Source organism: Chionomys nivalis, chromosome 19, assembly GCF_950005125.1.
Source record: "Chionomys nivalis chromosome 19, mChiNiv1.1, whole genome shotgun sequence".
NCBI lineage: Eukaryota > Metazoa > Chordata > Mammalia > Rodentia > Cricetidae > Chionomys > Chionomys nivalis.
Window position 1 is genome coordinate 32,098,469 of NC_080104.1, and position 18,951 is coordinate 32,117,419.

At 45.0% G+C, this 18,951-nt stretch overlaps 1 protein-coding gene across 9 annotated transcripts in view; it reads left to right on the plus strand.

The window, feature by feature from the left end:
* Window positions 1-18,951, plus strand: part of Inpp4a (inositol polyphosphate-4-phosphatase type I A) — a 109,883-nt gene that overhangs the window by 59,495 nt on the left and 31,437 nt on the right. For 5 of the 9 annotated variants that reach the window (XM_057751936.1, XM_057751940.1, XM_057751934.1 and 2 more), the window contains exons 4-14: window positions 222-266; window positions 6,703-6,821; window positions 8,870-8,986; window positions 9,266-9,345; window positions 9,553-9,664; window positions 10,441-10,531; window positions 10,961-11,108; window positions 12,489-12,619; window positions 14,510-14,614; window positions 15,187-15,295; window positions 17,155-17,172. In XM_057751936.1, coding sequence (XP_057607919.1) covers window positions 222-266; window positions 6,703-6,821; window positions 8,870-8,986; window positions 9,266-9,345; window positions 9,553-9,664; window positions 10,441-10,531; window positions 10,961-11,108; window positions 12,489-12,619; window positions 14,510-14,614; window positions 15,187-15,295; window positions 17,155-17,172 — 1,075 coding nt within the window. The remainder of the gene's footprint in view (window positions 1-221; window positions 267-6,702; window positions 6,822-8,869; window positions 8,987-9,265; window positions 9,346-9,552; window positions 9,665-10,440; window positions 10,532-10,960; window positions 11,109-12,488; window positions 12,620-14,509; window positions 14,615-15,186; window positions 15,296-17,154; window positions 17,173-18,951) is intronic. The other 4 variants (XM_057751937.1, XM_057751941.1, XM_057751942.1 and 1 more) reach the window with 1 other exon arrangement.

Sequence of the window (18,951 nt, forward strand, 5' to 3'; positions counted from 1 at the left end):
TGGGCATCCTGGGCTTGCCTTGCAGAATGGAAAGAGGTCTGAGATTTCTTCAGAATCTCTAAAGTAAATTGTTTCAAAGTATATAAATCATCTACTATAATATTTGGAGTGGGCTAGAGGAATTAGTATTTCTTGTTTCTATTTTTGTGTAAAACAAATGCAAGCTAAATTCTGGGGAAGGTTTATTTTGGGTGACTTTGCTGTCATTTCTCTTCTACCAGGAAATATTCAAGACCCAGACGAGCCCATTTTAGAATTCAGCTTAGGTAAGTGCCTCTCTCTCGGTTGTTGTTACTGTTAGTCTGTCTCTGAGTGCCATCACCACTGCTGCAATGTTTCTGGGGAGATGCAGCATCACTGACTAAGCTGCCTGCTGATGGAGACCTGAGTTGTGTCCAGTAGAGACTGTTAGGAAGAAAGTCAATACTTGGGTGCCAATCTTATTGTGGGGGTACGAGTTCATGCTTTAAGACTGAAGTATTTGGAAGGCTATGCGGTGCTGAGTTTGTGTACAGAGCAGGCAGGTAGGCTCCAGTGCAGTGACTGCATGGCTGGACACACTGTTTCACCTGTGGCACCCGAGTCGCTTGTCTCTGGAGGGAGTGGATGGTTACTTCTGACCCTGTATGATGAGGGCAAGGTCAAAGAATGGAAGAAGCTGCAAGAGTTTGGACTCAGGTCCTCTTTACCTGTAGGGATGGTGGGAGTGGCTGCATGGATCTAGGAACGGTCAAAACTCACTGAGTTGTACATTTAAAATGGGTGTGTGCCGTAAGAAAATTCATACCTCAAAAGTGATTCAGAGGAAAATAGAAGAGAAGTCAAAGACCACCAGGCCCACGTGGTGGGCCTACAGCATGAACCAAGACCAGAACTCGTATAGAACAGGTATTACCGAAGCAGAAGAAAACAAAGAAATTGTGACTTACACCTTTAAGAAAGGAGGAAGTGCCTCTCTGTGTTCAGTAACAGGGCGCTGTTTATGAAAGGTGGCTGAAGAACAAAGTGAAAGTTACAAATCCAGTAAAGCCTGGAGGATAACCAGGAAACTGTCTCAGCAAGCAACACAGGACACAGGAGAGAGCGCGACAGTCCAGGATGCCCGTCATTTAAAAGAGAAAACGGAAAAATGATCAAAAAGAGGAAGTTTAGAAATAACACAAGAGTCCTTTAAAACTGAAGAATGTGAGTCTAGTTTAAAAACACTTCTCAAGACACCTTATTTTCCATCGAGTCTGGAAAATGCCTGGCCATCATTGTGTCAAATGTTCTTTCCTTCGCCCCTTTGTCCTCTCCTTCTTGAACTCTGATTAAACCTATGCTGGTGAATGTGATCTTCCAGGACTCTCTGAAACTGTTTTTCTTCTTTTTATTTCTTTGTTCTTCAGACTAAATAATCATAGTTGACATCTCCAAAGTATGCTGACTCTTTCTTTGTCTGCCACTGTTGATCCGCTCTTAATGAGTTTTCATTCCTGTCATCGTACTTTGAATATCTTCTACATGACTAATTTGATGATTTCAGTTCCTTCGCTGACAGTCTCTATTTAACAAGATATTTTTCTCCTACTTTCCTAGTTTCTTAGTAAGTCAGACATCTGTGTCGCCCTCAGGAACAGGTACTGTTGACTATTTTTTAGTTTTTAAATTCTTCTAGATATGAGCAGCATTTCTCTTGTGTGTTTTGTTTTTCATGTTTCATAAATTTTGGACAAAGATTAGACATTTTAAACAATGCGATGTAGCAGCTTTGGAAATCAGATTCTCCCCTTCCTCGGGGTCTTTTTTGTTGTTCTTGTCGTTGCTGCCACTTTTTTGTTCCTGCTGTTGCTGACTGCTCAGCAGTAGCCTCTTGTCACGTGTGGATCCTAGAGTGACTGCTAGGTCACTTAGTGGTCAAGTTAAATTGCATGGATATAATGTGTATATTGGAGACAGGATGTCACTATGTAGCCCTAGGTGCCTGAAACTCACAGAGACCACATGCCTGGCTGTATAGAAAATTTCTAAAAGCTCAAAGAACTAGAGACCTTTGGTGTGAGTTTTGCTAAGTGTCTGTGTGCATACTGGCCCCGTCTTCAGGGCACACTTCCTGCTTGTGCTCCTCTGAGGGTAGGCAGTCTAAGGCGATCACTCATAGTCTCCTTGTTCTGTCCTCGAGCTACGCACAGCCCTCTGCATGTACTGGCTTGCACGAACGTCAGAGCTTTGCAGAGGGCCTGCTTCTGTCAGTCCACTGCCTAGCTTTTCTTTCAAGGATTCATCATCTGTTAAACTTTTCTGATCAACTCCTTGTTTGCCAAGAAGGAGTTAGTATTGTCCTCTTCAGCTGCAGTATTGAAGGAAACGGCTATTGATTTTGGTTGCTATTGCCATAGTTGTGGTAAGGATGGAATCGGGGCTTCATATGTAGTAGCTGTGCTCCACCACAGCTTTAGCCTGATTGTTTCTGATGGGGATTCTCAGAAAAACAAACAAACAAACAATTTCTACTATGTAAACTCTGGTTTAAGTCAAATAAAACCAAGCCCTACAAGTGTTTCGGTTTTTTTTCTTCTTCTAGAAATGGTCAAATAATGATAGTTACCTTAAGAATAGGCCTATTCTCCAATCATTTCCTGTTCATTCTCGTGACATCTAGGCTACTGGTTTTCACCATGATATCAGGTGACCACAGACTGGCCAGCAGACTAGTCAAAGTAACAGCACGACCCTACAATGTGCTCTGCAGCATCTGAAATAATGAGACAGGGCCCGTATCTACTAGAATTAAAGGATGCCAGCGACTTTAGTACGTGAAAAAATCCTATTAGGAATATTGACTAATGTGTTTCTAAGTAAATCCATTTCTACCACCAGTCTGTTAAAACTCTGAAGGTTGCACTCTGCTGAGTAAACGAAGAAACAAAAAAACCTGGAAGGACATATATCAGAGTCCAGCAGATACTTCTCCCTAACAGGGTTTTCTCTGAATGAAAGATTTTACAACAAGCTATTCTTTTTTTTTTTTTTTTTTTTAATTTTCAGCTTCTTTGTTTTTTCTCAGAGTATTTGCCTATGTAGTCATCTTGCTTCTGCTCCTCTGAAAAGCAGTGAGGGTTGGTGTGGGTATGAAACCTACTCTCTGAAATCTCTCCTTGCCCTCTTAGGCTGTCCTCCATGGTCAAGTCTCATTACATGACTTCATTCCTACTTCTGATTTGCTGGCTATAGAAATGTCTTAGGTGTCTCTTCATCCTTCTTCTATATTCAGTCTCTTTAGTTGCAGTTTTGGTTAAAGTCACATTCTACATACTTACACTTAAGCAAACACTATTTATCAAAAGTCACATGGGATTTCTTTACCTTCTGCCCAGTGTAAACTATTTCTTGGAAACGGTGTCATTTTCCTCCTCAAGTTACCCCATTTTGGGTCAAGCACACTGTTTATCCAGAAAATGGATATAGGGGGAAGAGAAGCTCTTTGGAAAGCTGTTTGAGACTCTGTGGAACTGAAACATGCCGCCTTCAGCTATTATGTTCCACTGAGTTTGCATGGTCAGAAGATTCTAGGTGAAAATACAGTTAAAAGTGCTTTCTCATTTCTCTGGAGGTTCTTTTTTTAATTAGTAGTAGTAGTGGTGGTGTGGGGTGTGTGTGTGTGTGTGTGTGTGTGTGAGAGAGAGAGAGAGAGAGAAAGAGAGAGAGAGAATATGAATGAATGAATGAATGAATGAATGAATGAATGAGTGCATGTGTACCCAAATCCCTTGGAGCTGGAGTTCCTGGCATTTGAGAGCAGCCAGACATGGGTGCTACTTAGAGCCTCAAAGCAACAAGCTCACTTAACTGCTGAGCCGTTGCTCCAGCCCCAGCTGTGGAGATTTTAAGATCTTCATTTTTATTTCCTGTGTTCTGAAATTGCAATCAGAGCTGAGATAAACCCCAAAGAAATCTACACCTGGATTTATCCTAACTACACTTTTGAAAACCAAGGACAGAATTTAAAAAGCAGCAACCAAGTGTAGCTACAGAGTTAGTCCCTGTCTAAGAATACTGGAGGAGCAGGGTGAGGGAGGAGGGGGCAGGAGGAAGAGGGTGTGGGAGGAGGAGAAAGAAAAGAAGGAGGATGAAGTACAGAAGCAGAGGGATACCATTGCAAATTCTTAAAAAGGCAATCAACTAGAATTATATATTCAAGAAAATCAGAGACCTTACATAGTTCTACTCTTACTATAACTATCGTTATTTGATCATTTTCTGAAGGAAAAGAAAATGAATTACTTATGGGGCTTGGCTTTATTTGGCTTAAGCCAGAGTTTATCCAATAGGAAAACATTTTTTCCTGAGAATGTATGTCAGAAGACAGACTGGGCATGATGAACACACCTTTAATCCTGCACTTGGGAAGCAGAGCCATACCGATCTCTGTGAGTCCGAAGCCCTCTTAGTTTCCACAGTCACTTCCAGCCAGCCAGGGCCACATAGTAAGATCCTGTCTCAAAAAAAGCTAACAATTCTCACAAAAACTATGAGAGTGTTTAATCTACTTGTAGTCAAGCAAAGAGCAAGGGTTTTAAAGACTTAAAGTTGAGCGTTTCTCCCAAACTAATAAAGTAAGAAAGAAAATTTCTAGGTGCCTCATAGTGGAATGATTGGAGATCAAACTCAGGGAAATTTTAAGAGCAGCCAACACACACACACACACACACACACACACACATTTATACGTGCACACACACATACACATAGTACTCATCATAGCAATAATTAGACTGACTTATGGTTTTATAGTAGGAAAACAAAGAAACTCCTGAGATGATCTATTTAAAGGTCTTAGAGAAAATAACTACCTAGAGAGAATACCCTTCCATCATTCAGGTGTGGTAAGGTATTTTCAAACCTTCAAAACTGAAGGGATGTGTCAGCCCCTAGCCTTACAATCTCAACAGTGCTATGGAATGCTACTCAGGGGCAGGCAGATGATTCCAGTAGAAATTCACAGTAGAAAGGAGGACTTTTTTCTGGCTCAGTGAATAGTGACTTTAATATGGAATGTGTGTATGGTAGGGAACGATAGCTGGTATAGTAATATCCATGGCATGTACTATATAATTAGAGCCAAAAAAGTGATTTGGTTGTGGACAATATATTAGTTATTTTTCATCTGCTGTGATAAGCACTATGACCAAGGCAACCTACAGAAGGATGGTTATTTGGGTTCCAGAGGGAGAGTCTGTGATGCTGGGGCAGACGTGGCAGCTGCCTGCAGCATGTTACCCAGAGCAGAAGCTGAGAGCACAGAGCAGAGAGAGCAGCTACCACTAGGGAGAGGTTTGACATGCTCAAAGCTCATCCGTAGTGACGTACTTCCTCCAGTAAGGCCACGTTTCCTAAACCTCCCCAGAGAGTGTCACCAACTAGGAGTGTTCAGATGTCTGAGACAATGGAGGGTACTTCAGGGGACAGTGGTCATGAAGGATTTGCCACCTCGGCTACAGCTACTCAGAACACAGCAAGACATTGTTCTTCTCTAAGCTACAGGCGAACATCCCGTATTCACAGCATACAGAGAGGAATCCCTCATCACATCTCCCTTACTTTCTGTTTTTCTGATTATTTCAGGCTTTTCTTTCCATTACTGTTTCTCATCCTTACTGTCTTCCTGCCATCTTGTTCTTGCATGCGTCTTACCAATTGTGGCTGTGAGGATGTAGTTTTGAATTAGAGTTGATAGTATATTTTTAGTAGTGATGAAAATACAGATAGCTTGATAGCTACCACTTTAACTGTTGTAAGTGCACATTGTGGCATTAGATGCGTTTGCACAGCTGTGCAGCTGATACTACCCTCTAACCCCAGGACATGTGCTGTCTTAAAAAGCTGAAAGACTTAGTAAATTTTAATACCCTTCTTATTTTTAAAGACATTTTATATGTATCTGTAAACACACACACACACACACACACACACACACACACCCTGGTCCCCGTAAGAGAGGTCATAAAATTCCCTGGAACTGGAGTTCCAGTCAGTTGTGAACTACCATGTGGATGCTGAGAATTGAGCCTGGGTCCTCTGGAAGAGCAGCTGAGCCTTCTCTCTCTAGCCCCTTAGTATCTTTCAAGTAAGGAAATGTATTACTAGCGATGACATATTACAGTTCAATGGGTGAGCTATTTCTCCCCTTTAATGGTGTATTTTTATATCAGGAACTTGTGGGAATCAGTGCAGTATACTAATCCTTCCCTGGGTCATTTTGTGATAAACTTGCTTTAGACTTAGGATGTATTTTTGAGGTCATAAGTATGACAGATTAATTGAAATGGTCCAAGTTCTGTTTAGTTCTAAAAAGAAACATTTAAGAAATCTTACATTTGATATAGGTTTTAAGTATGGCTTTTCCTTTTAAAAAGAGCTATATTTTGTCATAGAATTTTAATTTTAGTATAGCATCCCTCTATATGCTGGGATTCATGGGTTATCCTACTTAGCCACAACAGTCATAGTACGCAGGCACGTTTTGCCTGGGAACTCATTTGTTGGCTCTGAATTCTACTCTCTTGAACCTATAATGTGAGGAGGGAGAAGGGGAAAAGAAGCTGGCAATGTGAACATGTTGTCCTTGGGAGTATTGTTTTAAGCTTTCTTTGGGTTTGTTTAGAGCAATGAACTAATTAAACTTGGTCCAAAGAATTATTTTTTCACATCTTGGTTCTGTAGCTTGCAGTGAGCTGCACACTCCTTCACTAGATCGAAAACCAAATAGTTTTGTGGCTGTGAGTGTCACCACCCCTCCGCAGGCATTCTGGACGAAGCACGCGCAGACGGAGATCATTGAGGTGGGTGCTGCTGGTTCCTCTCACGCTTACAGCTGCCTGTGGTCCTCGCAGAAGGGCTGTTCATTCTTGGGCATCTGTAGCTTCAGTTCCATTTCTGTGAGTTATTCCCCATGATTTTCAGTTCATTTATACTTTTTGTCATGCTGTCCTGGGCGGCCCTTAGTCTGCCACATCCTTCATGAGTTGTGACGAGCTATTGGTTGCTATTTTAAAGAAGCGATCCTATGGTTGGTTGACGCTTAAGAGAGAGGCCTAACTCTTCCTGTCGCTTCCAGTTGGCTGCTGTCACGAGAGAATGAGGCTTATTAATCAGTGCTTGGAAGAGTGTTTCCTGCTAGGCTGGGCCAGGCCAGTGTTTCTACTAACTTTTGTTTTTGCATTCTTTTGTGTTTTATGCACTTTAAAAAATTATATATATACCTTTTCCTAGGGAAGTTTACAAAATTTTTAGGTAGTTTAGCTATGTGTGTGTGTGTGTGTATATATATATATATATATATATACACATATATATATATATATGTATGTATGTATATGAGTTATAGTATGAAGTATAGAAGTTTCTGATATGGAATTCCAAAGAGTTTTAACATGAGTAATTATCAAATTAAGCTGTATTTTTATTTTTTATATTTCTATACTTTTACATAAACACAATAATGTAATTTTATCTTAAGTTTTCCATTTTAGAAGCCAGGCCTTCTGAGAGTGTCTCAGAAACCTATCTCCAGGTCAGGCCATAGATGGTCTAAGCACTTGTTGAGCACTGGCCTCATGCCAAGCTCTGTACTAATGTTGGTACCAAACCCACCCACAAGGGCATCAAGAGTTCTCATGGGGAGGGGCTGAAATTTGCTTTGTCACTTCCATGCACGGGAACGCATGGGGAGCATTGGGGTAGCAGAGGGAGGATACAGGAGCAGCATCCCTTCCCGCGGGCTTCCTAGGTAAGACTTGAGGGAATTCTGCTGCAGCAAGCCCAGATGGAGTCCTTGCTCTGCAGATCTCACAGCTAAGCCTGCACTTCTAGTCTAGAACTGTACATAGTTATGTGAAGGTAGGCTGTAGCAGAGCATCATGGGAGTTTAAGAAATAACTGTATCTTGCTTGGTGTGTGCAAGAAACAAGCTTTGTAGGCTGAGCCAGGGTGCTTATGATATAGCACAGTAGTCAGCTCTGCAGGACTTGAGCAGGGACGTCTCGTGACTTGTCAGGGTCTGGGGGAGTGGTGCAGGGTGACTTTAGCAGGAGGAAGAAGTGGGAAGAACAGGTGTGTGGAAAGAGGCACCAGAGTAGACCTTGAAGGAAGGGTTTGTGGTCTCCCAGTCAAGCCTATTTTCAGTAGACAAGGAATACCAAGGTTGTGTCCCAGGTCTTTTAGCTTGCTTTCCTGGGGCACATGGAGGAAAGATGGGATGAGGGGCCGGCCAGCAGGCACTGAGAGACTAGATCCAAGCTGCTGACTAAGCATCGCCCGGGTACAGAGAGGCCCAGTAAGTGCTTGGCTGAGGTGCTCAGCATCACTGAGAAGGGTGTGATGAAGTGCTGAGGCAAAACTGCCAGAAAATAGACACCTGTGATCCAGAAACTAGAACCTGCTCCTAAAAGAGGATGCTCTTAAAAGGTCAGGTTTAATTATTCCAGACACAGGAGTCTGGAAATAATTACTGAAACCGTCCATTTCCTCTTTCATCTGCCTGTGCACACAGCCGACAGGAGCAGCCCTGAGTAATAGTCTAAATTTATGCACACCTAAAACTGTACTGCCAGGAATGCATGTGGATGTCAAACCCAAACTCATTTCAGGGCTCGAAAGTCCACTCCTGAGTGGGGAAGCTTTAGGAGTGTGTCCTCTGCCGTGGGCCTGCGGGTCACATTGAGTTGGTGGGGATCTTGCCAGGCTGTGTGTTCCTGTGGTTGTTGCCATGTGCTGTCATTAGCGTTTGTGTTGAGCAAATCAGTGAAAGTGTTAGTTTCCTCATTCTGAAAATGTGAGGGCAGTTCAAAAGCAGTCCCTTAAAATAAAATCCACCTGTTTTCTCTTCCAGGGAACCAACAACCCTATCTTTCTCAGCAGCATTGCCTTCTTCCAAGACTCCCTTATCAATCAGATGACACAAATCAAGCTGTCTGTGTATGATGTCAAAGATAGATCTCAGGGAACAGTTAAGTAACGTGCAGTTTGCGGAACAGTCTCCGTTCACCTATAGTTACGTAACAGTCTGAGCAAGGTGTGAGCACAAGACTGAGTTCACTACTGGCTTATGAGCCAACCTACATCAAAACATACTTGTGTCTGGATTTCACTTCTGAGCGTTGTGATGGGTTCGTGAGGTGAGGGTGGGAGGGAGGTGTTATAGGAAACCCCCAATTTCCCTGGGCTGTGGCACACATATCAGAAGGACACCAAGTATCCTTATACTGCGCCTCCCTGTTGCCCTCAGATGTATTTACTGGGCTCTGGAACATTCGTTGTCAAAGATCTGCTCCAGGACAGGCATCACAGATTGCATCTGACACTGAGGTTGGTGTTTGCTTTATTCCTTTAAAAGGGTCTGAAGTTTTGCCCCTCCATCCTCCCAGAGACTGTCTAGGGGGAGGCAGTGGTGTCTGCCAAGGAGAGGTAAGACCTGTCAGGATGGTGCCTTACTGCTCCCAGGACCCTGGTGCCCCAGGATGGCTGAGCCTTGCCTTAAAACCAGTGCTTATCAAGGTATGATGCTTGTTGTAGGTCTGCAGAGAGTGACCGAGTAGGTAACATAACTGTGATCGGCTGGCAGATGGAGGAGAAGTCAGACCAGCGGCCCCCTGTGACCCGGTCTTTGGACACTGTCAATGGGAGGGTGAGTTGGTACCTTTCTCATCTCCCTCGGGAAGAATAGGAGGATTGAATATCTTTGTGCACATCTGTGCTCAGTAAGCGCAGGACCTGCTGTGTGATACTGCCTTCATGGGACCCCAGGTCTTTCTGGGCTATGGTGCCACGTGGAACGGGAGGGCTCCTGATCTCACATACAAAGCCCTGCTGACCTGGAACTGGCCGCTGCCCCCTGTGCCACTCTTGCCACTTCTGTGGCACAGGATCGAGAGCAGACTAGCGTGGCTGGAGGTGTAGATGGGGGCAGAGCGGGCGGTGGGAGTGAAGAGGTGATGCAGACCTGTACCTTCCATTACATTCTGGTAGCAACTGCCTTTCCCAGACAGTCACCTCCTTCACACCACATCCTCCCGGGCCCACCCTTCCTATCCTCTGTCTCCTTGTGGCCCACACAGTCTCTCACCCAGGCACTACTACCAATTTAGAATTCTAGTTTAAGAGCCTATCACTATCAAGGAAGCATTATAAATACAAAGACACCTGAAATATGCTTAGAACACTAACACTGAGGATACTCTTGGTACCCGAACACTGAAACCCACAATGAGATAACTTAGAAGACAGTCATGTGATGAGAAAAAGGCATGCGTGGAGTGCGGGAAGGAACATCGACATGTACACTGTAGATTAACGCTGCACCTTCAGCTGCCAGCTCTTGTGTGATGCACGAGGCCCCATTTCTGCCGGCACTCTGGAGTCCTCAGTCTCAGTGTTCTTGTGATTTTCTGTGCCTGTTATCAGATGGTTCTGCCTGTTGATGAGAGCTTGACTGAGGCACTGGGGATCCGGTCCAAATATGCTTCTTTGCGAAAAGACACCTTGCTGAAATCAGGTAAGCAACTTCTGTTGATGCCCTTGCCTCTCTTGTGACTCTCCATCCACCGTGAGTGTCACAGACATGCCCCAGGTGCTACCTGTCTGCTGCTGTTCTTTAGTACAGCGTTTTCTGAGCACGTAGAGCCAGTGATCTCTTAAGGAAGGGCTCCTTTAGTTCACATTCATTTGACGTTGGTTTTAGTAACTGACCGTGTGCCCGCCCCAGCTCCTCACACTTTTACTTCTGTCTTCTGACATAGGGACGAGTGTCAGGTACAGCCACTTGGCGGGACTTGGTTTAAGTGGTTTTTGTTTTTTGTTGTTGCTGTTTGCTTTCTTGGGAAAAACAGGGCTTGATGTCCCTGATGGCCTGAGTAGGGGGAACCATGCAAGCAGGTCTGCAGCCATTTCTCCCACAGCCTATCTTCTTGTGTTCTCACCTCAGTATTCGGTGGTGCCATCTGCCGCATGTACCGGTTCCCAACCACTGATGGCAACCACCTCCGGATCCTGGAGCAGATGGCAGAGAGCGTCCTCTCCTTGCACGTGCCTCGGCAGTTTGTGAAGCTGCTGCTGGAGGAAGATGCAGCCAGGTGAGGTCACACGGGTGAACACTCAGCACCCCGGGTCGTGTGCACATCTATGCTTTAGACACACTACAGAGCAGACCCAGGCTCTGCCTCATGTTGCTTAGCAGTCCTAGCCTTCCAGAGTCTTAGTTTGCTCCTCTGTCTCACAGATTGCTGGGCAAGAATTTCACAAGGATGTGTTCTTGAAGCCCCAGAGGCTTGGCTAACATCTTCCCTTTGTCTGTCTCTTTTTCCTCTTGTTTGTCCTGTTTGGAAGATGATCCTTCAGGGCACTCTCCTGCTATGGAGCAAAGCTCTCATCGTGAGGCATATGTTTTTTCCAGTTCCAAGTAAGAGTGAGACTTTTTTGTGTCTATCTAAGGCTGTGACCTCCACACCTTTTTCTAAATCAGTGTTAGTGATTAACACCATGTAATCAGAGTCCCAGTATCCTAATACAGATGTTTTCATTTTTACCCTGAAAAGAAAATTGAAATATGAGAAAAATAGCAGGAGTCAGTGAGTACCACATACCTTTCATCTAAATTTTACCAGCTAGTATTCTGCTGTTTTATTCTATTTGTGTACATATTTCTCATAATTTTAACTTACAGTTGTTATTTGTGCATATTTATATAGCTATAATCAGTTTCCCTGTGCACCTTCAGTTTTCATGTTTTAATTTTCTCCACTCTGGTGGGGCGTATGTGCCGTGATGTCATGTGGAGGTCAGAGGACAGCTTTGTGGACTCAGTTCTCTCTTTTCACCACGTGGCTCTTGGGGATCTAACCGGCAGGCTTAGCAGCAAGCGCCTTTATCCACAGAGTGACTTGTTTTTATTGTTGCCTGCTTTGTTTCACTGTGCATTACTGCTTGAAAGAGCCCCTTCATTTTGCAGGTGCTTTAGAGCCAGTTAAGTTGTTGGCAGAAACTCAGTGTGGGCAGCAACGACTCTCAGAAAGGGAGATGGGACCACTCCCAGAAGTGTGAGACTGTCGCCGTGTGTTTGACATGGAAGGGGAGTTGTTAGAGTGATTTCTCACATCCCCTGTCCCTTCTGTTCTTAGAATAGCATCATCCTGCAGAGAACTATGCCAGTGCCTGTGTGGTACCTTCAAGGGCCCAGGCAGATCTACTCCTTAACTGCTCCTTCCCCTCCCCACACCCACGGTTGTCCCTCAGCATTTACCTAGTTCCTGTAATGTTTCTCCACGTGCTTCCCTGGCTCAGTGATCTCTCTCAGCATCCTGTGTCTGGCTGTTTGGTTGCCCTTTAGACTGGCAGTGTAACTGCTGGCCTGGCCCACAGACAGCACTGCTGCCTCTCCTCCACTCTGTGTTCTCGTTGCAACTCCAGGGGAGGTGAGTCAGCCCTGTGGCCTGATGTGTGTGTCTTGTTTACAGAGTATGTGAGCTGGAAGAGTTGGGGGAGCTGTCCCCTTGCTGGGAGAGCCTCCGGCGGCAAATTGTCACCCAGTATCAGACAATCATCCTCACCTACCAGGAAAATCTGACTGACCTCCATCAGTACAAAGGTGGGTGTGGTCCTGTCCTCCCAAGATGCATGCATATCCCATGTCCCCAGCCAGATAGCTCAGAAGCTCACTGATTATCTTGAGTGGGTTTTTAAAAATAGATTCTCATGTAGGTGTGAATTATTTCAACTCTGAGCTTTTCAGATCTTAATTAAAATGATAAATTGGTAAATTGCAAGAAGGCTTTTTATGGTGTTATTTCCTAAAACAGCTGCTCTAGAATAGGTTGAAGCAAGGCAGTGTCTCAGGTTATCTTGGTTCATGTGGGTTCTTCTGGGTCTTACACCGCTGAGGACCAAAAGGATGTTATCTGTTTGTCTGAACAAAGTAATTTTCTAGTTTAAATATTCAGTGTCATTCTTATTGAATGTGTAAATTGTCAGAGTGCAACTCTCTATTTTAAGACTCGAAAGAGAAAGTAAAGTTCAGACACTTCAACTTTTTTTTTCTAACTTGCTTTTTCTTCTTCCCAACTGGAGGCTGGGGGTTAAGCCCAGGGCTCCCTGCGTGCCAGGAAAACGCCATGCCACTGTTTATTCTAAAATGATACTTGATTTTCAAGCTATGAGAATTCTTTTTAATCTGTTTTCTTTTTATCCCAAATGGGATGAAATTTTCATTTCTTAATTGTTTCCATTTTTCAAAGTACTCTCTTTTTCTTATGACATTTATTTTATAAAGATGAATTTTATTTTATTTTTGAGATTATTATATAATTACAGCATTTCTCATTCCCTTTCCTCTTTTCTTTGCAAGTATTATTTATCTCTGGTTTCTTTCCTTCTATATGGTGCTTTGTCCATTTAAGGAAAATCTTAAACCCTTAATGCGACTTTCACACAGAATATAAGAACTTTTCCATAAACTTAGCTCAGAGGAAGTCAGAGCTGAGACAAGATGGTGGTATGTGCCACAGGTCCAAGCTCAAATAAGTCTGAGTGAATTGCTTAGAGAAATGGCATCATTTACCTGAAGAGTGAAGCACCTACCCAATAAATGCTGGATAATGTTCCCGAGAAAGTGTGAAATCTGTGCAAACTAAGTTTACTGGATAGAGTTTCTCAAATGTCAAAAGCTAGTCTGAGAATCTTAGTTAAACACGGGCCTTGGTCTTATGTCTTGTAGTGTCACAAGACAGACACACCGCAGGTCTGAGAGTCACTGTGTGGCTACCAGACTCCCGTGACAAAAGGCAGATCACACAGCTGCCGTCTGCTGGAGAGCCACAGGTGTTTCTTACTGACTGCGGTCTTTGTTTCTTCCTCTTCTGTTGTCATTTTCATCGTAATCCCTTTGGCTGGTAGATATGTGATCCTCATTGAGTTGTGGATTCTGGATTCTGATTCTAGAAATAAGATCGTGGTAACTGGTTATATTGTCTGGCTTCTAGCAACACACATGTGTGAGGGAACTTACTAGAATGTACTGGAGAAGGCAGGCAGGCTTCAGTGCTGTGTAACCTGTTCATCTTGATGGACCCAAGGTGAGGAGCAAACCTCTTCCACCTCTTCAGATCGAGCTGTGCTGTTCCAGAAAGATCAGTTTTAGGCTCTTGCATGAGAGAAATCTGTAGAGGTGTGGCAGGTTGTCTCTGACATGGTCCTCTGGCATCACACTGCCTAAGATCACATCTGTGTGTCATGTCTGTGAGCTGACTGAGTCACAGGAGGGATGGCCTCATCACTACTGTAATCTAAAGTCCTTATCCCTGGTCTGCTCACTGGATAGCATTCAGGGCCAGCCCTTTATTGTCTTGAATGGCCACTCAGAATTTTCTAGGCCTCTGTGGAGATACACCTGCTTTCATGCAGCAGCAGCTCTAGCTTGCTGCTTTCCTGCTCTTGCATGATGCATGTTGATGGCTCTGTTTTCTCGTGTTCCATCCCTTAGGTCCTTCATTTAAAGCAAGCAGTTTGAAAGCAGATAAAAAGTTAGAATTTGTTCCCACAAACCTGCACATACAACGGATGAGAGTTCAAGATGATGGAGGCTCAGGTACTTAATTTTCTTACCCTGTTGTTGAATTGTGTTCCACTCCTTTCTTTCTGTATACTTGGCCCCTGAATTGCCCTATATCTGGCTCATTTTTTTTCTCATATGCTCCATTGCTGGGCAGCAAGAGAAAACAACATGTGTGCACGCATGTGCACACACACACACCTTGGGGGGGCACAGACGTAAGCTTGCGCACACACATACACTGTACACAGACATGCCCCCACAGACCTTTGAAGAATTTCAATTACAGAGTCCACACCTCTTCCTTATATATCTTCAACTTCCTTTTGTTTTTATGGTAGAAAGTTACCCACCAGTGAGCCTTTCCCAGGAGGGGTAGAAGTGAGCATTTAGCAGCCCAGGTAGCTTTACCTTTAGACACCAGCTTTCCTACTGAATAGTCCATGTTGGGTGCAGCAAGCCCCTTTTCAGCCTCTGGATGTCGGATCAGGGAGCCATAGGCTGTTTGCATGTGGGCTGTTGGGTCCCAGAGTACTGTGCATATTTCTGTAGCTGGCCTGTCACAGGCCTGATCCCAGAGTAACGGAGGAAAGCTTTCTGTCACTCAGATCAGAACTATGATGTTGTCACTATTGGAGCCCCAGCAGCGCATTGCCAAGGTTTTAAGTCAGGAGGTCTTCGAAAAAAGCTGCACAAGTTTGAAGAGACCAAGAAACAGTAAGTAAAGGAGGGTATTTGTGGTCCTTGCCTAGCTGTGTCTGATGTTTGTGGAGTTAAAATAAAGAATCCAAACAAAACCGCAAAAACATGCAGCCATCTGATCTGCTTCTGCGCGGCTGGAGGAGCTGCTGTAGGGACCCCGTGCTACTGTGTGTATGCGTGTGGCTGAGTGAGTGAGTGGTGAGGGCACCTAATCAATAGTCCAGTTCTTTCCATGTGAGCAGCACACAGAGTGGGCCTGGAATGTGGCTTCAAGCAGCCGCCTGTGTGCAGTTCCTGCTGCCTCAGCTTCCTTCAGAATCTCTGGTCAGTTGGTGGAGCACTAGACTCGTAAGCCTCTGACGAGACTCTACTTTCAGGGATCATTTCTATGGTTCGTAAAGCCCTGGCAGTCTGTGTCCTTTCCTAAAGGATGTGGTGGCACCTATTCCCACTGCTGAAAGGACCTAGAGGGTTGTGCAGTTCTGTCCTGAGCAGAACGTTGCCAGATAGGCAGGGTGTGGAAAGGCCTCTCAGATGAAGCATTCCTTGGATCCCTTTCGATGTGTCACCTGGCAAAATGTAAATGGATCAAAGGGGTGTGAGCGTTGCCTGAGATGAGTGGTGATCTTGTGAGGTTCTTGGGTAGACTGTGAGGTGGAGGAAGTAGCATAAAGATCTCAGTTTCAGGAGACTGCTCTGGTCTGAGTGTGTTTGGGCGACTGTGGAGCATGCATGTATGTAAGGTGAGGTAGAGGCGGGACAAGTTCGGTTATCCCAGGAGGGACAAGGTAGCAGGTGGTTTAGCAGAGAGCTCTTAAGGTGGGAGGGAGACAGGCTGTTACTGGAATGCCCCTGCAGACCGTGATCTTGAGTTGAGAGGAGGATGGTTTGGGAGACAGGAAACAAAGATCCAGGGAGCCCCGGAGGCTCCCATGGGGTGGCAGTAGAGGTAGGTGGAGAAGTGGGCGTTGGTTGTACACCTGCCTGGTTCTGCTGCTGTGGCCAGAGTGAGGGTACTGCATAGCTGGATCAGGATGCTGGACAGGTCAGAGCAGTGGCCCGTCAGGGGCCGTCTGGGTCAGGAAGACAGGTCAGAGTGCCACTGGTGTGGGTGACGACTGAACAGGGAGCAAGAAAGGACATTCCAGTGTTGTCAACCGGCCCTGGATATGGGGAGGAAAAGCATGGAAAGGCCAGGCTCAGCAAAGCCCTTTCTGCATTCTAGTAAGGCAGACAAACTGGGAAGCCAGACTTCCTTGGCCATTCATGTCTGCAGTGCCCTAAGGAGTAGGAAGTGCAGAGCTTCCAGTGGCCATCGCAGTTCTTTCTGTGCAGGCAGCCAAAGGGTGTGTGTCTCGCCATTGCCTGAGCCGTGTGGAAAGAGTGAATGTATGAGCTGAGGCGGACCAGTTCCCTGAGAGAGAAAGTCCATTCATCCTAGACCAGGAGGGGATACCTAGCGGTCCCTTGTCCCTAAAAGATTGCAGTTTTGAAGCCAGAGGACTTCACTTTTCAGCCTCAGAACTTACTTTCCCAGTGCCTCTTGTGGTCTCTCAGATGTATGATACAGATTTTATGTAGCCGTACTACTGTCAGAAATCCACTTTCCGACAGTGTGTACTCTCTGAGCTTTCCTTTAAATGTGGATGTCCTGTGCCCTAGCAGGGTGTCCCTGGGGGCTTGAGTATAGGCCAAAACTTGCTCCAGGGAATAAGAATTTGACTCATAAGTTTGTTTATGCCCATAATCATGGCCTCAGCAAATTGCCTCTAAGTATTTTGAGAAAAAGAAAATCAGTCAGCCTTTAAATTTTGTTTTGCCTGTAGGATTTTGCTAACAATCGCTAATGCTTCGTTTTTGGTTTTTTTCTTTAGCAGTTTTGAGGAGTGTTGGTGAGTTTTCTGTCTGTAGAGAGAGTGTATGTTGATTCTTGCTCTTGTGCAGAGAAAGCCTGTGCTGTTCTTCATCTGGGGTGGCTCCATCCCATTTGCTGCGTGCCTCTGGGTTACATGTCCTGTAGGCAGAGCTCTCCCTTCCAGCTGCAATGTTCTTTGACAATGAATAGCCAGTCTGCAGCCTTCCTTTCAAAGCCAACAGCAGTTTACTCCTGCATTCGGTGAGACAGAGCCAGTTTGCCCCTCCCAGGATGCAGACGAGCCCATTCAGGGCCCTGGATGATTGAGTGGTAACATTTGGGTACACCTTTACCCAGGGACCCACCTGATCCAGGCCATTAAGAACCTTTTTCTTTTTTTTGTTCAAAACATGGTAGGCAAAGCTTAATTCCTGGCTGCTACTCTCAGTTCTCTGATCTTCCAGATTTTCACCCCAATATCTGACTCCGGGTCAGATGTTGATTAATTTTATTGATTAAGATTAATTAGATTAACGCTTCACTGCATTCCAACCATTTAAATTTTTTTTTTAAATTTTGAGACAGAACTCACTAAGTCCACCCAAGCTGACCTTGAACTCATCCTGCAGCCAAGGTTTTTCTCAAACTTGTAATCGTCCTGCCTCAGCCTTCGGTAGCTGGGATTACAGATCTGTGGCATCATGCCCAGTTCAGGGAGGTTCACTCTTTTTCATAGGATGAGGAGTCAAATTCCCAAGGGCCTGAGGCATTAGTAGTGAAAGTAAAACATGGAGAGCCACGGCCCCACTGTTCCAGCGCAGGTGTTTTACGTGACCATGATCTAGGAAGTTCTTCAGGTTCCATCTTAACTGAAGACACCAGACCTTCCATATCTCAGGATGGGCTTGGTTACTACCGTGCTTTTACACTCTTCTCCCATGATTCCAATCTTTCCTAAGACAGGTGGGACCTTCCCGCCTGGGAGCAAGGGGATACCCAAATCTGGGGGTGGAGGCAATTCCACAGGACTGTCAACTGTGCATTGACAGCCTCACTCTTCATAGCCAGCATTACTTTGCATGTTAGGTACGCCACTTATGCGTACATGACATTCTGTGTTTAGCCCATTGCCTCCACTGTGAGGAAGTACAGGTCAGCAGATCTGGGGGAGGGGTTTAACTTGAGGCCATTGTTCCGGGCCTGTTGCTGGAAGAGGTGGGAGCCCAGAAAATGACTAGAACAGAGATGTCCTTTTGCTGGAGGACTGTGTGTTACAAGGCAGTATAGCCGCTGCACCCCACCCATTGCCTCGGTGTGGCTCCTGATTTGGGAGCTGACTGACTAAGTGCATGTACTTACATGTTCCTGAAGTCCCCAAGAGCAGTTCTTGGAACTTGCCCATTCGTACCTTCACCACACCCTTTCGTGTGTCAGTCCTACTATAACTTGCCTTCTTAGAGCACAGGGTGAGCGGGGGGTGATGCACACCCGTCAGAGTATGCAAGCCCATGGGCACACACAGCAGTAGACCTACACACACAGCACATAGTTCATGTAGACTCTAAAGTTTGAGGACAAGGAAGAAGAGATTCTATTTTTAAATTCTTTTTGGAAATGTATTGCCAGGACCCGATTGTCCCAAGCAGCAGCTATTCATTTGGGAAAGATTGCAGACTGGAAAGTAGCTCATGCTCACGGTGCTGTGGAATGACTCTCGTGCTGCACAGGCTCCTCGCCATCTGCTGCATGGGCTTCTGGCAGTTCCATCATTGTCCGTTGTGGTGTGTGGGCTTGTGGTGATGGTCTTTCTTTCTGG